Consider the following 23252-nt stretch of genomic DNA (forward strand, 5'->3'; position numbering starts at 1 on the left):
GCTATACCCTTTCATTCTCTTGGAGATGTAATATTAAATCTGGAATTAAGACATTTCTATGAGAAAAGAAAATGTCACAATCACAAAGCACAAAAAAATTGCTGCATGATTTGAATTCTTTAATGATTTGGATGGAAATGGACAGAGTAACCTGCATGTTTTTCTCATACTGCACTCTTTGGAAAAAATGATGAACATTAGTTTATTATTTTCTTTATTATACAAACTGAGTATTTGCTTCCATCTCACCACAGGAAGATGTGACAAGACTGGAAGAAGAAGTCAGCACATCTAAAGAAGGAGCATTCTGGCCCTTTATAAGTCTCTCGGGTAGCCTGTTGGCGCACTTCAGGCAGTTAGCAATAAACTAACTCCTCTTTACAGAAGAAAGATAAGGCCTGGGAGGGTGGACCTTCTATGACTACCTAGTATTTTAACCTGACAGATAAAAGACCACCGAAATGACTCCATTTCTGACTGATTAATTGCAGAGAACAGATCCTAGACTGGTACATACCAGTCTGACATCTCTCTTCAATGTTTCAGCTCAAATAACACTACATAAACTTTCTGTTATTATTGAAGAAATTATGCAATGAAATAGAAACCAAACTCACGTCATTGTTGACAGATTGTGATGTATTGTTTCCTAATGAACCAAGGTCATCAAGTCTGTAAAAAAAATAAAAATAAAAATAAAAAAAATTAGAATCAGTGTTGAAATAATGAATTGGAATCAGAATCAGAAATTTTGTGGGCATTGGAAAAATTTAAACCTAATTTTCTATTCCCAAGACGTTTGTTTTATTTTTATTTGTTTAAAACTTAATCTATTTCTGGTACGAATGATAAAACGATCAATACTTATTGTTTTTAAACTACCAGTAAAATAAAATCTATCGATCATAATAATGAATTATGCAAAAATGTCCCAGTAAAACTAACACGGGTAAAAATTGTAGGAGTGAATAAATAGAAAAAAAGATGGCACATATGAAAAATATAGATGAAAATCTTACAATGAGTTTATAAAAATTTTGAATACAATGCATATTAATATTAAATTTTTCAAATTAAAAAGAAAATGATATCTATTCCAGTAGCTGCTTTCCAGATGAGGACTTTCAGTTAACCCCCACCCCCTAAAAAAAAAACCAAAAAAAAAAAAAAACATGAAATTCTATGTAGGTGATTAGGCAATTTTAGAGTTGGATTCGATCATGTTATTGGAATCAAGAATTTAAAAAGACAATGGATACCCCCTGTAAGGGTAGCTGCATGTGTAATTATAAGGCAACGATTGCGCAATCCCAAATCATACCTCTCTTGAATCGGGACTGCTAGAGTCCAGTGGTAAGGAGAAGTCCAGGACGACTGGAAACAATGACGAAATAAGCAGAGAACACATACAGCACATGGAATTCCCAAATGGCATTCATTTTAGTACTGACCAGACTCAACATTGCTTAACTTTGGTGATCTAAAGGAAACCGGTGTGTCAATGTGATTATGCCGTATAATATAACCGATGCATGAAAAACTGACAGAGTAGGGCAAAATAAGCAATATCTCTTCTGCAAGAAAAGAGTCTGCAAAGAAGAAAAGAAATTATCCATCACTAGATTTTTTATTTATTCATTTTTTTTTTTTAATCCTTTGAAACGAGGCTTCATAAATTGTGTATTCAATTTTTTTGTGAATTGTTATCCTCATCTTCATAGTTGTTGTTTCACCATGTTTCAGCTAACTTATCCTACGGCCTTCTTCAAATGGTTAACTATGATGGGATAAGAATGCTGAGCCTTGTAACTGTATCCTCAGTAATTACTGCCTTCCATAGTTTTTGCTGTCTCATCACATTTTTGGCCAACTAATCCTCTGGCCTGCTTTGGGTAGAATTGAAACCACTATCTTCAGACAATGCTCACCTGGGACCATAGAGACTCTACGCCTCTATCCACCGTGTCACAGGCCCCAAAATTGGTCAAAAATGTAGTGAGACAGCAAAAACTATGGAAGGCAGTAATTACTGAGGATACAGTCACAAGACTCAGTATTCATATCCTGTCATGTTTTATCTCACTAGATTGTTGTAAAAGTTGATTTTGCTCTGAATGGCATCTCCCCGGTTCTCCATCTTGGGGTGAATTTGACTCTTGTACAGATAAAGGATTACATCAGGAGCCAGGTACTTTCTTGAGCAGTAGAAAGATCCAAACATTTTTCCAGTGACTTTAGCAATGGATTTGATACAAGTATTCAGTTTCAGGTCTGGGGTAATTGTCAATCCTAGAAGTTTGTTAAAGCAATGGTTGCATTATACACAAAGGTAATAGAATACATAAGAAATATTTGTTTTTTTTTTCACCTGTGATTCTGTCCATCCCATCGACCATAACAGAGATCAAACCCACCAAGGAAGGCAACTTTCTGGTCTATGACTACGAGTTTTTCATGATGCGCCCACAGATACACGCCGCCTGGTATGTGGTCAGGATGCCGTAATACCTACCACAAAAAGAAATAAAAAAAACAAAAACTATTTTATATGCCACTAGCAGAGATACCTGGTGTTGCCAGAACATGAACAATGTAGTTTTAGTGAAAATTACCAATAAAAAAGTAATTTGGGATATTTTTTAATTGTAATTAATAGAAAAAATGTGCAAAAACAAACAAACCAAAAAACAAATATACCACAAATAAATTACACCGTAGCGAATGACAGTTACATTTCAACCTACCTGAATCATTTGTATTTTTCTTCTTCCTGTGTCAGAGCATGTTCATAGCGTAGATGAAATCATGATTAGTGTTCTCCATAGGCTTCAGTCCATTGCTTGTTCTTGGAGTCTGATGGTACTGTTACACCCATTGCCCTACACATCCAATCTAATATCCTTATCCTTTGCTTTCCTCTTGCTTTCTTCCCGTTAGTTTCGTTCTCCAAGATTTGCCATTCGATGCCCTTTTTTTTGTGCAATAATTGTCCAATAAAATGGCACTGCCTTTTGTTGATGGTCTGCATCAGCAAGCGATTGACCTTCATTCTTCTCAGGATTTCAGCATTAGACGCTCTCTGTCCAAGAAATGTTAAGCATCCATCGATAGAACCACATCTCAGCTGCCCCAAGCATCCGCTCATTACTTTGGGGATTGTCCAAGACTCAGATCTGTACATTAGAACTGACCAGATGTAACACTTTAGCAGTTTTTTCCCAATTCCAAAACTCAGATTTTGTGCACCCAGAATGCCTTTCATATTCATAAACGTTTTCTTCGCAACAGCTATCCTGCATCTGATATCTGATCAACCATCTGATATAATCATGTTTCCCAAGTACGTAAAGCTTTCCTTCTGATGTATCGCAGTTCCATTCACTGATAGATGACAACATTTTTAAGTATTTTTAAATGCTTTTTATAACAAAGTTCAATCCTTTTTACAAGCTGTTGAATTTTTGCAGACAAGATGGCCGCTGACACGGGTCACATTTTTTCATTGGCTTCCCTTTCTAATCTGTTATTCAGACTCCATGTAATCGTTTAATGTCAGTCATGTTTTTTTGTTCTAACTTAACAGAGTTGACACTAAGTGTGTATTAAACCAAAAAATGCTTTAAAATAAGTCAAAACCCACACAAAAGCAAACCTATCCATACAGGTAGAAGAAGAATTTTTTGGGCATTTTGTAACACTTATTTGTTGTGTATTTATATTTTTTAATTGTTTTTTTGTTCTCTTAAAATACCTGTAATTAGTTTTCTGACTTGCTAACTTATTACTTTAGAAACCACAGAACACAGAGAAGAGTTTGGAATGGGAATTGGGGTCCATAAGAGCTTACAACTTCTCTTCATCATTGTTCTGACCGCATTATTGATCGAGTTCTTTGTCCTGTAGGAGTTTCTGTATGTAAACGATCTTGCTGCTATTGTAGATTCCCTCGAAGATTATAACTCCAGGTTGCTGACATAGAAGACATGCATAGAGAGCAAAAAAACGAGAGTCAGCATTTTCTTCTCTTAATAGATTAAAATTTTATTTTTTATAGAAATTGCTCCAGACAAGATATGAAGCCACTTGACGTAAAGAGTTAAAAAAAAAAAAAAATACTACTTCAAAGTAAAAAAAAAAAATCAGCCAACAATAAGCATGAGATAGATAGGTTACGACTCAGAAAACAATAATTCTCCCTACTTTGTCTGAAACATTGTTCATGGAATGTGAGGGCCAAAAGACAAAAATAATTTGTTTCAAAGATTATTTTTGATAAAGTCAGAAACAAAAGTACCTACCTTAATGTTTGGGCATTCCATCAATTTGTGTTTGCTGTAATAACTGTTTATCCCAAGGGCCAACGATATTTCTTTGTACAATAAAATAAAAATTTTCACACCTGATTTCTGAAAACAACAAAGAAAAAAAACATTGAAAGGCTTAATTATGCAGAACGTGGCAAAGAAAAAAGTTATGTGATACTACAGAAAAATCAGTGTATTTTGTTTGTGTACTGTCTGCAGAAAATGAAAATTAGTAACTTTTATAACAATTGACTAAGATTAGTAGACGGGAATATATTTGTTATTAATAAGATTGGCTTTCTGTGCATTTAATTAGAGATTAGCCTGGGTGCCTGGTGTTGCCTGGGTGTTTGGAGGTGTGTGTTGAGCAAAAAAAATAAAAGTGGTAGTAAGCAGGCAGGCTCGAACTTGTGACACGAAGGTGGAACAGAAAGTGAAAGAAAATCTGACGTCTTACCGCTACTCCATGACACGACCAGAAGTCTAAAGCGTTCAAATTTAATATAGTCAATCAAAAACAAAAGATGACTTGCAGAAATGGCACAAAAATTAGACACAAGGTCGTTTTTAATGTGGGGGGAAAACCAACTCCCCCAAAAAAGGGGGCATTCTGGCAGTATCCAAATAAATAGTAATTGTCTTAGTATGAAGGGTTTCCCCTACATTGACCAATTACAGAACAGATGCTAGCCGGCTCGAAGGCCAGGTGTTTGCACTCAAATAGTTTTGCTTTATTTATACGAAAAAGACAAACAAACACTGGAGATAACGGTACGGTGGGAATTTTTTTTAACTCTATCAAAAATAAGGAAAAGGATATCTGTTTGCGAATTCCAGATATTATCATCTGGGAGTATGCAAAAACTTTTTGCGGAATCTAACTGACGTGATGAGAAGCCCGATGCAAAAAAACTTTCGTGGACATACAAACACTTGCGCCCATTCTTCCTTTTATATAATAGACTAGCGGGGTTGCCCGGCGTTGCCTGGGTGTTTGGAGATGTAATTGTTGGGGGGTGGGAGGAAAGATCAAAACAACCTTGATTAAAAACGTTGGCCGGGTGTTTGGAGGTGTAAAAGAAAAAAAAATTTTGGTAGGAAGGTAGACTCGAACCTGAAGCCTTGATGCGAAGGTGAAAAAGAAGCGGGGGAAAAAACCTGACACCTAACCAGCTTGGCCATGAGGGGAGAGGAAGTGAAAACTGTCTTAATTTAACGTTTATAAAGTGAAATTGACAGGTGCGAGAATTTAATGAGGTTAAACATCACGTGACTTAAGTTTGGCGCTGCAAGCCAGTTTCTACGTATTTGTTTGTTGCTCCTGCCAAACGAATAGCAATTGTCTGATATGACGGGCGTTTTTTCCCCGGCATTGATCAAACTTTATTTGCTTTCTGGACGTCTCAGCACATAGCCCGTTCCACAGCAGACATCCTAACTGTAATCTCTGAACGTATATACCATTCACTGGACAAAGCAGGGGAGAGCAGAGTGGTAGCTCTAGATATATCTAAGGCTTTTGACAGGGTATGGCATGAGGGTCTCCTCAGGAAAATTAGATTATATGGTATCACTGGTAGAATACTTAACATAATTAAATCCTTCTTAGATAAGAGAAAAATCCAGGTTGTCCTAGACGGTCGTACATCTAAACTATATGATATAAATGCGGGAGTGCCCCAGGGATCTATCCTTGGATCTCTACTGTTCCTGATATTCATAAATGACCTCCCTGACAAAACTGCCTCTGAGATGGGTATATATGCTGATGACACCACACTCTATAACAGGCACGACAGGAAAACAAATGAATACATATCTAAAGAAATGGCAGAAAAACTAGAGGATGACTTCCAATCTGTAGTGGAATGGGGACAAAAATGGATGGTCATGTTCAATGCCGCCAAGACTAAACTAGTTTCATTCAATAATTACAAGAGACCTTCTCTACCATCTATAGTAATGACCAACGACTCTTTATCTGAGAGTACATCTTTCAAACTCTTTGGCCTAACGTTCACAGGAAATATGAGTTGGAACAATTACATTGAAGGCATTGCCAGGGTCGCTGCAAGGAAGGTGGGCTCTCTCTACCGTGCTAGAAAACTACTAACACCCGAAATTATCCTGTACCTCTATAAGGCCACCATTCGCCCATGTATGGAGTATTGCTGTCATATTTGGGCTGGTGCATCTGCTACTAGTCTCTCGCTCCTTGACAGGGTTCAAAAGAGAGTCGCAAATCTGATAGGCCCTGAACTGGCATCAAAGCTTCAGCCCCTGTCCCATCGACGAAACCTTGCATCCCTCTGCCTGTTCTACAAGTATTTCAATGGTGAATGCTCTGACGAACTGCAAGCACTTGTGCCCCCACGACGTGAGCACTCTCGACAAACCCGACAGGCTGCTAAATGCCACCCTCACACTGTAGAGATCTGTAGATGTAAAAGATCTTTCTACTTCAGTAGTTTCTTCCCCAGAACCGCTAGACTTTGGAATACCATTCCAGGTCCCTGCTTCCCCAACTTCCTCATGCAACATGAACCGACATCTTGCTGCCCAAATCCCTACATAGTACCCCAGTAATTGTTGCTCCTGATAGTAGCCCCCTACACCAAAGTGGCAATGTGCCTTGTTTGGGGTGAAAATGTAATTAAAAAAAAACAAATTCGTATTTACAGTATTGCTTTTTTATACTGGAAATTGAAACGAAGATGCGGTGATCAAAAAAAAATCTCGAAAATAGCACATAAAAGTCGGGAAAATTAAAGATAGACGCGACCCTCGTTTGTAACTCGTAGATATGATTTAGACAGTATATAAAAAATTTTAAGGAGTGACCCGACTGAACGCCTCTGCCCCCAAATAAAGGCTTTGCCGGACATACACAAAAAGTGCATACACACACAAACATTTTTGCTTATATATATATATATATATATATATATATATATATATATATAGAGAGAGAGAGAGAGAGAGAGAGAGATTAAATGCACAGCGTTTATTTGGTTCTATATTAAAAAAAACGGATTCTTAAAATTCTTAGATAATGCACAATACTCTCTGGTACTCTTGCATAATTTGACCCGGATTCTTGGAAATTCCCGTCAAGAATAGATCAGCAATTATCGGTTTCAGCCAAGCGTTGAAATGCTAAATCGACTTTTTATTTTATTTATTCATTTTTTTATGTAATCATTTTAGTATTTCTTACGGTAATATTAAGAGGGGAGGAGTTTCTTTTCTGCTTATTTATTTATTTTTATTTTTTTTTTTGTAATTCATTGGCTGGGCATTTGATTAACCAATGAAAAAGCGAAAATGGAAGCAGACGACTTTTGAATTGGAAGAAAGTGAATAAAAAAAAAAGCTAACAAACAAGTATAGTTTTAAACTCGCCAAACAGAAAAATGACAGGCACGGAAATAAATCCATGCATGTTAGGAAAAGAAATGAAAACACCGATGCAGACAATCTAATATTGTTAGAAGAAACTGCTGTCACCCACCCCCCAATTTTTTTTTTTTTTACAAAGGCATCACCACATTATCAAGGCCCAGAGGCCACTCAAGGATAAGGGTTAAAGAGTGTACAGTAGAAATTGGTCAATATAGTAATCATTAGTAATGAAAATTTGGTAAATTTAATAACTTATATGGAACGGCTCATCAAGAACTTATTTACTTTAGACTTGAACACAACCATATTGTAGTCAGCCGGAAAGCAGGAAAACGGAAGACAATTCCACAGGCGTGCAGTTCTAAGAAAGAAGCTTTGTTCATGGAATCTACGTTTAGGTTTAGGCACAGATAAAGAGTGGGGGAAATTATTGATAGTGTTTACAGCTAGACGAGTGTTTCTTGTGAAAGTTTGGCGAGGGGGGACCAAAGATTGAAGCTCAGTTGAACACTTTCCATGAAAATAACGATACATCAGAGATTTTGTTGATATTTTGAAAAAAAAAAAAAAAAAAAAAAAAAAAAGAAAATTTTACAGTCCTTTTAAGGTAGATTTTTATTATTTTTTTATTGTTTGTATTTGTACCCCCCCCCCCCCCCCGGTTTGTTTGTTTTGAAATTACTCTGCATCTGGTACAACGCTCTGCTGAAACCGATAATTGCCGATCTCGCCCGATCCATGCTTGACGTGAATTCCCGAGAATCCAAGTCAAATTGTGCAGCGATCAATTGCAGAAATTTTATTGTTGTATCACATAACTTCCCCATTCATTAATGGATACAAGTCGACAGTTAATGATGTCATTTTGCGGAAACACCAACTCCTATGCCCCAAGATACAAGTCATGACCAATGAAGCCATTGTACTATCTAAAACGAAAGTTTTAACCACCTCCAGCACCTACAACGTCTTTTGCTGTGTTACCCCCCCCCACTAGTGAGCATGCCTAATCGTAATGGTCACTTTAAATCTGGTATGTACAGTCAATTATTCTCAACATTACTGCTCTCTCCCCCTCTCTCTCTATATATATATATATAGTGACTGCTCAGACATCTATTCGCTTGCAATCTTACTTAGAACAGTTTATTTAAAGCAAAAAATTTTATGGCTAGATGCTCTTCCTAGCACCAACCCCTCCAAAAGGACAAATGTTTTGTCAAGACACCATCTCACCATAGTTCCTTGCTAACTCGGACATTGTGCTTGTCCGTTTTTAAGAATACGATCATCTGTGCAACCACGCTGTTCTCTGATCCACTACCACATTTTCATTGGATGCTGCAGGAACTACTGCAACCCATGGGAATAACAGGATTGTTTATCAAGGTTTACTCCTCTAGATTTACCGTATTCTGTCTATGCGCATGCATATTAACAGGATTACCTCTTGAAGGATGTGACTCTTCATCATGCACAGCCATTCATTATGAAGAGGCTGTTGCAAACTGCAATTGTAAAATGGGTTATTTTATGCATCACATAGTTCTGAGTGCATGGAGACAAGTCAGAAAAAGACCATCTTAGAAAGGTACAAAAAGGTACTACTACGAGACACTGAAATATTCAAATTCTTACCTATTTTTCTATCTGGCACAACCAATCTAAATGAACACACGCGAACGTTTTTTTAAAATTTTTTTTATCACAATTATATCAAAACGGCTCATTGTTATTTGAATAAAACAAAAATCTTTTGAAATATTGTACATATAGTAAAGATCAAAGACTATCATGTCTAATTTGCATAACAATTTTTTGAACAGTATATAATAAATAAATGTTTGATGTTATTCATTTGTAATTTGATTGTTCTACTTTCCTATATATTTACACTAGCTTTGTCGATATTAACAATAATTAAAGTGATTTAATAAAAAGGAAACAAATAAATTATCGAAACTTTTCTTCAAATATTATTATTTTTTTTTTACACAGGCATCACCACATTATCAAGGCCAAGAGGCAACTCAAGGATAAGGGTTAAAGAGTGTACAGTAGAAATTGGACAATATAGTAATAGACAGTAATGGAAATTCGGTAAATTTGTTAACTTATATGGAACGGCTCATCAAGAACTTATTTACGTTAGACTTGAACACAACCATATTGTAGTCAGCCGGAAAGCAGGAAAACGGAAGACAATTCCACAGGCGTGCAGTTCTAAGAAAGAAGCTTTGTTCATGGAATCTATGTTTAGGTTTAGGCACAGATAAAGAGTGGGGGAAATTATTGATAGTGTTTACAGCTAGACGAGTGTTTCTTGTGAAAGTTTGGCGAGGGGGGACCATAGACTGAAGCTCAGTCGAACACTTTCCATGAAAATAACGATACATCAGAGACAAACTCGCAACATCTCTTCTGTGAGATAGAGGTTGTAGGGAAGAGAAAAGGACATTTCCTACGAGGCTACGAAATCTATTTTGAACTCTATCAAGGCAGGACAAGTCCTTTCTAGCAGCTCCTGCCCAGATGTGGCAACAGTATTCCATCCTTGGACGTACCTGGCTCTTATATAGATAGAGAATTGCATCAGCAGTGAGATATCTACTGGATCAATAGAAGGATCCCACCATTTTTCCAGCGGCCTTGGCAACAGATTTGATGTACGTGTTCCATTTAAGATCAGGAGTAATGGTCAAGCCCAGAAGATTGTCAAAACTTGAGGCCTCCTGAAGACGAGAGCCATTCATTTCAATTGATGCCAGATGTGGATCAGAATGTTGATGATGTAGAGAGAGAAGCTTGGTTTTAGATGCATTAAAAGTAACCAGCCACTCCTTTCCCCATTGTACCACGTGTTCAAGATCAGAGGAGAGAGACTCGGAGAGAACTTGGTCGTTTACTGTCTTAGATGTGCTACCATAAATGGTAGTGTCATCAGCATAAATGTCTACAAATGATGTAAGGATGTGATTTGGAAGATCATTAATGTACCTATTTACTATGCCTCCCCATGGGACAGAGTTAGACACCAGGGTCGTTTTTTAACGTGGAGAAAAGGTCAGGATTGACTCCAAATAATAATCAAGAGTGTTAAGATCAAGTGACGATGAGCGCTATTCTTCTTTGCTGATTCTGGGACGACAGTTGTCTCTACACCACTGCTGTATAACAGGGGCATGGTGGCACAGAATTACACCATAGGGTCAGTGCACCTGAAGGATGTCCTCAATGTAGCGTTTTTGTTAATCTAGATGTAGATGTTCAATGTAAATGGAAACACTCTGATATTATTGTACCTATTTACTATGCCTCCCCACGGGACAGAGTTAGACACCAGGGTTGTTTTTTAACGTGGAGAAAAGGTACAAAAATAAAAATTGTTTCAGTCGTGAAGGATTTCTCCTCCACCGAAAGAGAACAAGAAATTGAAGGGCAGCATCTGAAGAACAGATACTACACTTTGATCTTGACCAAAAGCCCAAAGTTGGGCCCAGGATGGACCCCTGAGCGACACCAGCATTAATACTGTTAGCTTCTGCCCATTAGTTTTCAAGGGAGGTAATTTAAATGAAAACTTTTCAAAATTACAACATATACAAAGATATTTTATGTAAATTATATGTGCAACAGAATAGTTAGAAAAACTAAATGAATAGCTGCGGAATTGCAGTGTTTTGCTTGTCTATTATTAAAGACTTTTTGTTGAACAAGATCATTCAGTGGTCATTCAGTTCATAGACGTGCTGTAGTGTAGTAGTTGTTTGTACGTATATCATTGAGACCTGTAAATATTTTTTTTCGCAGCAGTTTCTAAGACTTGTACTAACATCCCAAAATATAGACTTTGAATTTGTAATCTTTTTTTTTACTAATAAGTCTTCACTTATCAAGGTAAATAGCCATTCAAGGTTGAATAAGATAGATGGATTGTTAGTTGAATGATGAAAAATATTACGTGAGGATTGAAAATGACAAATGGAATCAATTGACTACATTTTTTCCCCCCTGAACTTTCGATTAAGGACGTGCGGCCAATTTTAATTCCACTGATTGAATTCCTGTAAATCGAAAATCAATAAAAAGGATTTAGCCCCCTTCCATCACCCTCTGAATCAGAACTATATGACGACAGTCATCACCAATAGATGAACCATATGAATATAAATATCAATATATCGTTGATCATACTAAACATAATCCCTTTTCAAATATAAAAGCTATAAGTATATAAATAATGGCATGCGTATACATAACTAGGAACGGTATTTTTTTACTACGTGTCCCAACGTAGTATAAACACCTCCAATCACCCCACGTTAAGAACGGCTTTCGAGGTTGGGGGGTGGTGTTTATTCTGAAAGCCGTTCTTAACATGGGGAGGTTGGGGTGTTTATAATACGCTGAGGAGGCACGTCGTAAAAATTTACTCTAGGAACAATGAATGGTATTAATATAATCCTATCAAATATAATAGTTTTTTCATATCTAATTTTCACAACGATATTATAGATCATCCTAAGTTATTTCCCTTGCACTAGTCAGTTATAAATTATTTCCCTTGTACTAGCAAGTTAGCGGTTACACCACAATGCAACAAAGCCTGTAAAGGAGACAGAATCAGACAAGTAAATTCCTTTAAATACCTTGGTTGTACTATCACCACGGATGTCAAGCATGACACAGAAATCAAGAAAAAAATAAGACAATCAAATATAACTTTTAACAGCATGAAATGTCTGTCTTGAGGCTTATGTTACTGTTGATAAGAACCAACAGTAACATAAGCCTCAAGACAAAGACACATCTTATGAGAGCCTAGGTATGGTCCATTCTTCTATACGGATGCGAAAGCTGGACTAACTAAGGATACAAAACAGCGAATAGACCAGAGGAGATATGGTTCATCCGAAGAATCATTAAAGTCTTGTGGATAAAAAGGAAAACAATTGCAAAAGTAATGGCCATGGCTGGATACAAGAGATCCATTCTCAATACCATCAGGAAAAGACAGCTGAAATTTTTCGACCATATAATCAGGGCTGACAGACTAGAGAAACTTATGGAGTGACAAAATATACGGAAACGGGGAAGACAATGCACAAAATTCACAATGAATAGAAAGGACACCAACAATGAGCTCATGAGAAAGACAGAGAACAGGGAAGAATGGAGAGCCATGATTGTTGATGTCTGCAAGACCGGACAAGACAGAAGAAGAAGACAGAAAAAGAAAAAGATACAAGAAGAAAAAGACAGTTATAAGTAATCTCCCTTGCCAATTATATCACGATTACAAGTCATGGTCGTTTATTAGAAAACTTGGGCATTTAGTAGTATGGACACTAAAACAAAAACGTGGTCGAAAACAAATATATAATAAATAAATGTTACCAAAGGCAAGATAGCTTACTATTCTACCTACCTGAATAAGTTTTTTTCTTCAAGCTTTTATTTACTTAAGGAAGTTAGAGCAAAAATTAAAAATATCGAACAGGAGACAGTCATCTGAGAAGTCTTGATAATCGTTCAAAGATTAAAAAATTAAACAAAATACTTGTAGAAACCCACACAAGAAATGTCACCATGACTCCCAAAATAAGCGCCTCATATCAGTAATTTTGTTCTTGTTCTAACTTAACACTTGGGGCTACTTGTGCTTCAAACGAAATAAACGCTTTAAAATAAGTTAAACCACACACACAAAATCTTATCCAGGTAGGTAGAATAGTAACTCATCTTGCCTTTGGTAACATTTATTTATCATATATTTGTTTTTTTGACCACCTTTTTGCTTTGTTGTCTATTCTAATAAATGCCCGAAATGTTAAATGACGTCACACTAGAGATAATAAAGTCTTCTTCATCCTTTTCAAGATCAATATCATACCATTCGGACGTGTATGACATGTTCAATAGAAGCAACACATAAACAGCAAATGCTTTGTCTTACTTTCTTACTTTTTTGAACAACAACTTTTCAATAAAGGAATAATTTGTGGTGGCATAAAGTGTTGTTGCAGAGCTAACGTGTGTCGATGCCAATCCCGCAAATTCAAAATAATAAATAATAATAGTGATAAGAATCGAGCCGAAACAATCAAGCAAAGATGACTGAGACGAATGGATAAATTAAATACAAAATTAAAAAAAAAAAAAATTGTAAATGAATGAAAAGAGAAGATAAGAAAGTTTCTTCTTCATTGCACATCTCTACCTGCGATTGAGGTGATTGAATGAAAAGATGTAGATAAGTGAAAGTTCCTGGGTTAGAAATAACCAGTCTTTTTACGAAGAATTAAACAATATAAAAGGTCCACCACTTACTTAGCGGAGAAATAGAAAAGGGTAAAAATAAAAGGTCCATTAGGGTTGCAAGTCCGTATCCGCGTGGAGGAATTAATTGTCGGGCGCGCGCGTGTTTAACATCCAAACGCGGACGGGTCAATGTTGATGTTTACAACATAGTGCTCAAAGGCCGACTCCTCGTTTGGGCGAAAAATGCCCTTTTTATATTTGTCCGACCGGTTCCAGGGAGGCCTTCAGAAAAAAACATTTTTTAAAAATTTGTTTTCCTTGTAATCCGATTGGATGAAAAGAATAACATTCTTATGACGTAAGATGCTTTAAGTGACATCCGCATGAACAACTGAAGTTCCGTTTAAGACCCACCGAATTTGCGTGGGTGGGCAAAGGGAAATGTACACGCAGCCGAAACGATGTTTACACATCCATGCGCGCGCAACTGGGTTTTACTGTTAAGGCAGTGTGCCATTATTTTATTTTGAGTAGATTTGACGCCCGCGCGTTGGAGCTACGATAGTTTCACATACCAATTAACTAGTGTTTAAATGCGTGTTAGGACAATAACAGGGGAACTAACTCTTTCTCTTTAAAGAGTTACCTGCCCCGCTTTAATTCTGATATAACAGTAATCGTATCTCCACGTGAGAACGGCACGAGATGACATGCTGCAAGCAGTGATCTTGGGAGAGCAGTGGCAGACATCGATGACATGCCATGCGGGGACTTTTTTGAGTGAAATTAAATTTTAAGAAATAGACTTTAAAGAATATTTTTTGGCTTATAAATAAAAGACTAATTCATAACAATGCTAAAAAAAAAACAAAAAACAAAAAACTGACATGGTTTATTAGTTCAGCATTAAAAAAAAATATTACCAGTTTAAAGCAGTAGGTAATGTGTACATGCAGTTTTGTAACCCGTGTTTTCTAAGACATTTAGACTTCCCCAAAGAATGGTTGTCTACAAAGTTGTTGTGCTTCTCCATGCCTCAACATATCGCTGACATCTCAAGTCATTGATGAAGAACCATCTTGCGCTGTGTAGGGAACATACTGCACAACTCCTGGAAGGATTACTGTACTTTCACTGTCCCCCAGGAGGTCAAAACCATTAGCATGGACGCCATCGACTTAAGAACAAGCCTAGACGAAGCAGTCATGTTAGGATGCTAGATTCTCGACTAGCAAAGCAAATCTTCTATAAGCTTAAAAGAAAAAAATAGAGCTACAAGAAGAGATTTAAAGATTTGTTTAAAGTTAAAAAAAAAACTCTACTTGATGATGGCTTCAGGTTTTGAAATTGGAGTATGTATTCGATTTACAACTCAATCTCTGGCAACTAACCTGACATAACAAAATCCCACCCCATCACTTCTGGAAAGCCTCCCACTCTACTAGTTTCTTCCCTCAAACTTTTACACTTTAGAATTCCCTGTTTCCTGATTCCCTTACTGTACTAACATGCAGAAGTTCAAATGTACTTGCTGCTCAACTCCCCTTAATCCCCTATTAGACATGACCCCAAATAGTAGCCCCTTAAGTCCAAGTCACAATACACCTTGTTTCAAATGAAAAAAAGATTCCTTATGTCTGTATTTTCCGGCAGGTTGTGAAAGCAGTTGGAAGATACTGAAGCATAAACTGCTAGACGATTAATGCAAAACATGGTGCTCCCTTCCTCATGATTTTTATTTAGAAAGCCATTCTTAATGCAGGAAAAAGAAGAATAGTGTGTGGAAAATCGTTTTCTTGGTTTAATGAATTTCACTGAAACTTGTCATCTTCTGACAGCTGATTGGATAATCACGTCTACATTTTCCGACTGCTTACATAACCTACTGTAAAATATCAATGTTAAAAGTTTAAAAAAAAAAAAACCCTAACAAAAAGTTTGATTTGTAATAAAAAAAATTAAAATTTTCAATCATTTAAACCAATTTGATTTTCTTATGTGTTGACAAGTTTTAAGACTTGTGGGAAAAATTGTAAATTATTAAAAAAAAAAAATCAGATCTAAATATAAAATGGGTAACTAGTTTAATTTGCAAATTTAGAAATTGAATAAATATAATATAAATAATGTTCTAGAATTTTTATTAAATGATTAAAATCATTTATTTTTCTGAGACTTTTATTGCTAAAGCAACATATTCATAGAAAACTTAGTGTTTTTTTTTCTTTCTCCATTTTGTTTGGCATTAAAATGAGGGCTCACCCCCCCCTCACGAACAGAGAAAGGTACATGTCTGATGTTGTTGACAGTTGATGTAAATCTGAATCGATGTGGATTACTTGGCTCGCGTGAATTTTGAACAGAGAAAATTGGTCACATCATTGAAAAAATTATTTCACAAGTTTAATTTCAAAATTATAACTGTTTTTTTTTTTTATAAACACTGCTTCTGATTTCAAAACCGGAAGCTATTATCAAGTAGACTTTTTCACTTTCACCAAAGATCTTTTAGAAGCCAAACTAAAAAAATATAACATCAATGTGAACATGTGGAAGATTAGGACAAGACATTTCAGAGAGGGACAATCATCGAGGAAACATTAACACTCAAAGCTGACCAAAGAGAACAACAATGGTCTCAAGCCGACCTTCCAACTGAAACAACTTGTCCTCAATTTTTGAGATGAGGATTAGTTATTTGGATTATTTGGATTCTTTGGACTACTGTTCTCACCTGGAGTGTTATTTTCTGTGTTTCAGTTGATATAACTTCCAACTTTCTGCAGATGTATCTTGTCAAACTCCGGAATCTTTCTATCAAACTCAAGAATCAGCACAGAATTTCAAATGGAATCCTTTATTTAATTTATAAGAATAGCATGCTCTCATTCTATCAGCCATAACTGAGTAAAAGTTCTAAGTAATTTGCAATTATATTTTGAGTGTTACGAGCACCGAGGATTAAACCTGCAACACTCAGAAGAGAAAGTGTAACTTATAACTGAATATTACCCAAGTACTTTATCCATTATGCAAGGACGTTGTGAAAAATAACACTCAAGATGAGAACATTAGCCGCGAGAATCCAAATAATACAGACCTTTCTTCATTGCAGACAGATATGCAAGATTTAGATGGGGTTTGTTGGTGCACACACCAAGGCTTAACACCAGAACACAATCATCATCCACACCAATGACGGGCAGCCATGATGAATGATAACAGCGATAATATGTTGATTAAAAGTCAACTAAAACTTACAGCTTTTCGTTCAAGAACAACATCCAATCTCCAATCATTTCGATCATGGTCCATTCGTTTTAAATAAAGTTCGGGACTTAACCTTTAAAAATAAAATAAAAAAGAATAAAACAATTATGACAAAAAAATATTTTAATCGAATTCCGTATTTTTATTTTTTTAGTTGAAAAAATATTAATGACGTTATAAAATATATTAAAAAATATTTATTCAATGGAATAAAAACCAAATAGCAAAAAAGTTTGACAAAAAGTACAAAAAATAGTATTTTAGTTAAATTTTGTTATTTTATTTGTTGTACAAAAAAAAAAAGAAAGAAAAGAAACAGTGAAACATTTTTTTTATTTAAAACATCTACTATACATGTTGACTGGATTTTAAAAGTTGGACCTAAATAGCATTTAAGTTCACAAATCAAACTTTGATTCTAACTAGCCAATTTTCATTTGTTCAGTTGTTTTGTTAGTTTTGTACCATGTTATTGTCAAAAAACAAGTGTATTAATGAGAATTTATATATTTTTAATCTGTAATCTGCTTCTAATATATATATATATATATCTGTAATATATAAAATTATTTTCTTCAGATTTTAAAAGTCGAGTCTAAATAGAATCAAAACTTAATTTCATTTACTATTGTTGTACCTATTTACTATGCCTCCCCACGGGACAGAGTTAGACACCAGGGTCGTTTTTTAACGTGGAGAAAAGGTACAAAAATAAAAATTGTCTCAGTCGTGAAGGATTTCTCCTCCACCGAAAGAGAACAAGAAATAGAAGTGCAGCATCTGAAGACAGATACTACACTTTGATCTTGTCCCGAAGGCCAAGAAATGTCGTGTTGTAGATAATGACTTTAACTGCTTAATTGGCAATAAACTGAAAATGTTTAAAAAGCTAATGGGGAAAAACATCTCGATAAAATTCTAACTCCACAAAAAGAAATAAGTGATTACATGTAAACAGGCAGAAAAATTTAGCAATAAAAAAAAAAAAAAAAGAGAGAAGGGAAGATTATTTTCGCACATAGATTTAACATAAAATAATCACCCATTTCTAGGCTATCAGACAGTAATTATCGCCCAGTTTTGAATCAGATATTGTTTTTAAGGACGTATAATGAAATATTTTTTTAAAGGGAGATAACTTGTATATGTTTGGGGAGTGGGATAATAGATCTTAGCCATTTTGTTTATGCTGAAAAAGTTAACATGTAAAAAAACAACATTTAATCACTTAAAAAGAAAAGGTATTATTTTACTAAAAGATCATGCACATATAAAAAAACATTCCTAAAAAATGAACGATTGAAATGTTGCACATGGTCGCTTGCTGTTGATCCAGGAATGACCATATGCCCCCGCCCAAAAAAATGATCTAAGATGAGACAAAAATGATGGGCAATCCTGCTATAAGGGAACCCAATATTGAATAAATGGGCAAGCTCATGAGAGTTTGAGCTGGATGAGCATTAACTGTTGTAGAGTGATAGGGGAGCTCTAGAAACATGGCCATGAAGTCCCCAAGAATTGTTACAGTCGTCGTTGTGATGTAATCTATATCTCTTCTCCCTCATCATCACTTAAAAAAAGTATTATTTTACTAAAAGAACATGCATGTATAAATAATTGTTGCAGAGTGATGGGGGAGGTCTAGAAATATTTTGCCCCCAATATGAACTCCCGTCATCTTTAAATATGAAACCCCTACTACACAATATTCATTTTCTCTCACACACAGTAATTATTTTATTTATGTTTTAATGTATATTTTTAGCATAAAACACATCTTCCTTCTTTGCTCTTTTGCTAGAAAAAAGTGTAGTATCTGTTTTGATACTACACTTCATTTTTCCTATGCTTGGTCAGTAAAGGAGAAATTATTCTAGACTGAGGCAGTTTAAATTTTTATCTCAATCCAGAGTGTGTGTGTGCGTGTGTTTTTTTTTTTTTTCTTTTTTTTTTTTTTTAAATTAATGGAGCTTAATTGTTAACAGATTTAAAAACGACCATCTGTTTAATTGTGCCCTTGCAAAGAGACAAGTAAACAGGACGCACACTCGTGCAAACAATTTGAAAAAAACTTTTAAATGAACTAATATAGGGAGTAGGGATACAATAGCAAATGTTTTTATATAAGTTTTTTAAAATGTTTTTATGTAACAATATTGAATTCTTCCCCAAAAAAGAAATAAAAACAAATTAATATTTTTAAAATTTAAATTTTATTTTTAACAACAGATACATGTGAAATATTTTTTCCATAATGGTATTACCACATATCATGGCCTGAAGGCCACTTGAGGATAAGGGTAAGAGTGTAGTAATCAATTGTTAGTCATTGAAATTGAGTATAATTTTATTAGTTAAAGGGATGGCTCAACAAAAACTTGTTTACATTGGACATGAAGACAACAATATTGTAGTCAGCTATAAAGCAGGCCAGCAGAACAAAGTTCCATAGATTTAGGCACAGATAGGGAGTTGGGGAAATTGTTGATATCATTTTATAATCAATTTTTCATATTGACAGGATTCTATTGGATTAATGCACTTTATTTCTCATTTTTACGATTCCATTTTCAAATCGCTTCTTTAAACATTTGCATTAAAATACAATGTTTTTCTACTCAAATTTAAAACTTTCCTTGAATTTTATAGGCGCTTATATAAATGAGCGCTTATATGATATTAATTTAATAGGATTAAATGGGCGCTTATGTAATAGATGGCACTGATTAAGACTAGAAGATTTATCATTTTTTTTTTTTTCAGAAGAGAATTTTGGATGCTACAACTAACACAACTTAAAGGAATTGTATTTCTTTTTATTAGAATGTTAAAAATGTGATTATAGTTACATTATGATTATAGACATAAGTTATAGACATAAGAAATTTTCTTTTGTTACATTTTAATTTCCTCTGCAATTATCGTCACATTTTCTACATTCTAATAAAAAGTCCAATATCTCTAAGTTACGTTAGTTAGTTAGTGCAAGTCCACAGGACAATAAAAAAAAGAAAAAATACAGAAAAATCTGTCACAGAACGAATATATATTCCAAAATAAAAATTGGGTAAATTAATCAAGTAGTTTTTTAAACTAAGAAACGCAAATTTTATGAATAAACAAAAATGGGACGGTCTCACATTGCCATCTTGAAAAACAAGGGCAGATAACTCCACAATAATTAAAAGTTGTAAGCCTTATAATGCTAACGATTTCACATTAATCGCTTAAAATTTAGAAATGAGATATATATATATATATATATATATATACACACACACACACACACAAAAATACTTGATCAATTTACATGACGGTTACATAAATCATAAAGAATTCTGTATTTTTTAGAATTATTATTTAGGTTAAACTGTGGATTTGCACCTGTTGATTTTAACCTTCAAAATTTTCTTCTGTAAAATAAAAAAAGTAAATTTAGATAAATCTTAGTCAACGAGAGTTATTTCCCTTGTATCAATCCCGTACAATCTTCCACAAGCGCCGTATGTAATAGTTTATCAAGAGTTGCCTACCTTTACACCTGATATTTCAACAGATCTATCATTTAAATATGAAATTGTACTTAATCATTTCACTGTTCACAGACGATTGGCATTGGATTCTATTGGATTAATGCACTTTATTTCTCATTTTTACTATTCTATTTTCAAATCGCTTCTTTAAACATTTGCATTAAAATACAATGTTTTTCTACTCAAATTTAAAACTTTCCTTGAATTTTTTCTAGTAAAACAAAAAACAACAAAAAAAAACCCCTAAAAACTTCCTTTGCTTTTTTTAATATGAAAGTACACCTTTCGTAAAAAATGAAGGGGAAAAATTATGCTTCGCCAGTGTTTACACTAATATTCATATGAAATAATGTCTCAATTGGTAAAGTTAAAAAAAGATAAAGAAATCGTTTCAAATTAAAGAAATAAAAAAGGAAGGAAATAATCTTATGTAAATAACGTAAAACATTTTTATGAATTCATTTCAGACAGCAGAGGGTGGAGGGTCTGACTTGCTATTTGTTTTCTCCATTCCCTTAAACACTTGATCAAGTATTTTTCAACTAAGAAAACCAAATTTTTTTTGCTAACTTTTACATAAGATGGATATATTTATAGTTTTTTTTCATTTACTTACAAAGCATATTGCCACTTGGACACAAGGGGCTACTATTTGGGGCCATGTCTAAGAAAGATTAACAAGATATTTGTTTATGTTACATTTAAACTTCTGCATATCAGTACAGCCAGGGAAGCAGGCAGCAGGAAGGGAATTCCAAAGTCTAGCTGTTCAAGGGAAGAAACTATTAGAATAGAAAGCTTTCTGGCATTTAGGGATAACAACAGTGAAGGCATGAAATCTTATTGCTAAGCGGGTTTGTTGGGGATATGTACGTTGAGGAGGTACAAGTGAAACAAGTTCATCAGAACATATTCCATTAAAGTAGTTGTAAAACAGGCACAGTGATGCAACATTGCTGCGATGAGACAGGGGCTGGAGCTTAGTTGATAAAGTGGAACCGATTAGATTGACAATTCTTTTTATAGACTTTATTTAAGAGGGAGAGACAAGTGGTAGATGCACCAGCCCAGTTGTGGCAACAATACTCCATGCATGGATGAATGGTGGCCATGTAAAGGTACAGGATACTCTCAGGCGTGAGTAGTCTTCTAGCTCGATAGAGGGAACCCACCTTCTTTGCAGCAGCCTTTGCAATGTCCTCTATGTATTTGTTCCAGTTCATATTGCCCGCAAATGTTAGGCAGAGGAGTTTGAAAGTAGAATTCTGAGATAGAGTGATATTTGTCATTTGTCATGGATATAGGGGTTGGAGAGGCGTCTTGTAATTGTTAAAGGAGAGCAGCTTAGTTTTACTAGCATTAAATGTTACCATCCATTTGCGGCCCCATTCCACTATAGTCTGAATGTAATTTTCTAACGATTCTGCCATTGTCTTAGATTTATGTACATCTGTTCTTTCCTCATACATATTATAGATATAAATAAATACACATTGGTCTTTAATATAGAGTGGAGCATCTCTCCTTTCTCTTCCTTCTTCACCTTTTCAAATATTCACACAGATTTAGTAGAATAGATAAGTATAAACTTTAAAAAATCCACAAAAACTACTTATTTATTGAAATTTTGAGAGAATGTGATTATTAGAGTATATACTCTCAAAAATTGTCCGATTCAAAAATAAGGTGGTTCTTCAAAGCAGTAGCATTCACAAATTCATAAGCAATCTAGCGTCACATTTATATCCCGGTAAGGGGAGATAAAGTTGTGCCTTTTGTAATTCTTGCAGGAAAAGCACTTGATATTCCCAAATACACCCATCTGGTACTGACCAGACTCAAAAATTGCTTAGCTTCAGTGGTCTAACCCAAACCGATGAGTTTACATGATTATGCAGTAGAAGGTAGTTCTTTATGGGAGTGTGATTGCAAAAAAAAAAAAAAAAAAAAAAAAAAAAAAATCGATAAATGATCTGCTAAGTTAACATATTCAAAAAGTTGTGGACCGGTTTATTAGAAAAATCGAATTCTTTAAAAAAAGGTCATAAGAAATCAATATCCAAGATCCCAGCTGAAAAGCAATAATGTTCATTTTTTTTTTTTAAAGAGTATGTTTTCTTCTGATAAAACCATCTGTGGCCAACAGCTGCTGTGCTAACCTCAATGGAAAAAAAAAAAAAAACCCCATAGAATTTATTTCGGTTTGACATTATCCAGAAAATTTTAGAAAAGCACAACAATCTTGTACAAAGAATCACATTTGGTTTGTTTTGATTTATTATGACACATTCTTTATTTTTTTTACTCCCAAAAATCCAGATAAGAGACTATGAGCAAAAAGATTCATATAATCACATTGATCGTCTGAATGGGAAAATTAACATTTTACCAGACACTATCCTCAATTGTCTTTATAGAGGGGTTTCTTAGGACACTTCACTCTGACCAAATATTCAAAATAACACAACATATTCAAAAT

At 34.8% G+C, this 23252-nt stretch overlaps 1 protein-coding gene across 2 annotated transcripts in view; it reads right to left on the minus strand.

Moving 5' to 3' along the window:
• Positions 1–23252, minus strand: part of LOC145241454 (phospholipase D1-like) — a 320978-nt gene that overhangs the window by 51373 nt on the left and 246353 nt on the right. For both annotated transcript variants that reach the window (XM_080104431.1, XM_080104432.1), the window contains exons 10-13: positions 17229–17310; positions 4299–4406; positions 2369–2508; positions 618–672 (exon numbers count right to left, since the gene is read on the minus strand). In XM_080104431.1, coding sequence (XP_079960557.1) covers positions 618–672; positions 2369–2508; positions 4299–4406; positions 17229–17310 — 385 coding nt within the window. The remainder of the gene's footprint in view (positions 1–617; positions 673–2368; positions 2509–4298; positions 4407–17228; positions 17311–23252) is intronic.

This window comes from Euprymna scolopes, chromosome 20 (assembly GCF_053919585.1).
Source record: "Euprymna scolopes isolate OS-2025 chromosome 20, ASM5391958v1, whole genome shotgun sequence".
In the NCBI taxonomy this organism is placed as follows: Eukaryota; Metazoa; Mollusca; class Cephalopoda; order Sepiida; family Sepiolidae; genus Euprymna; species Euprymna scolopes.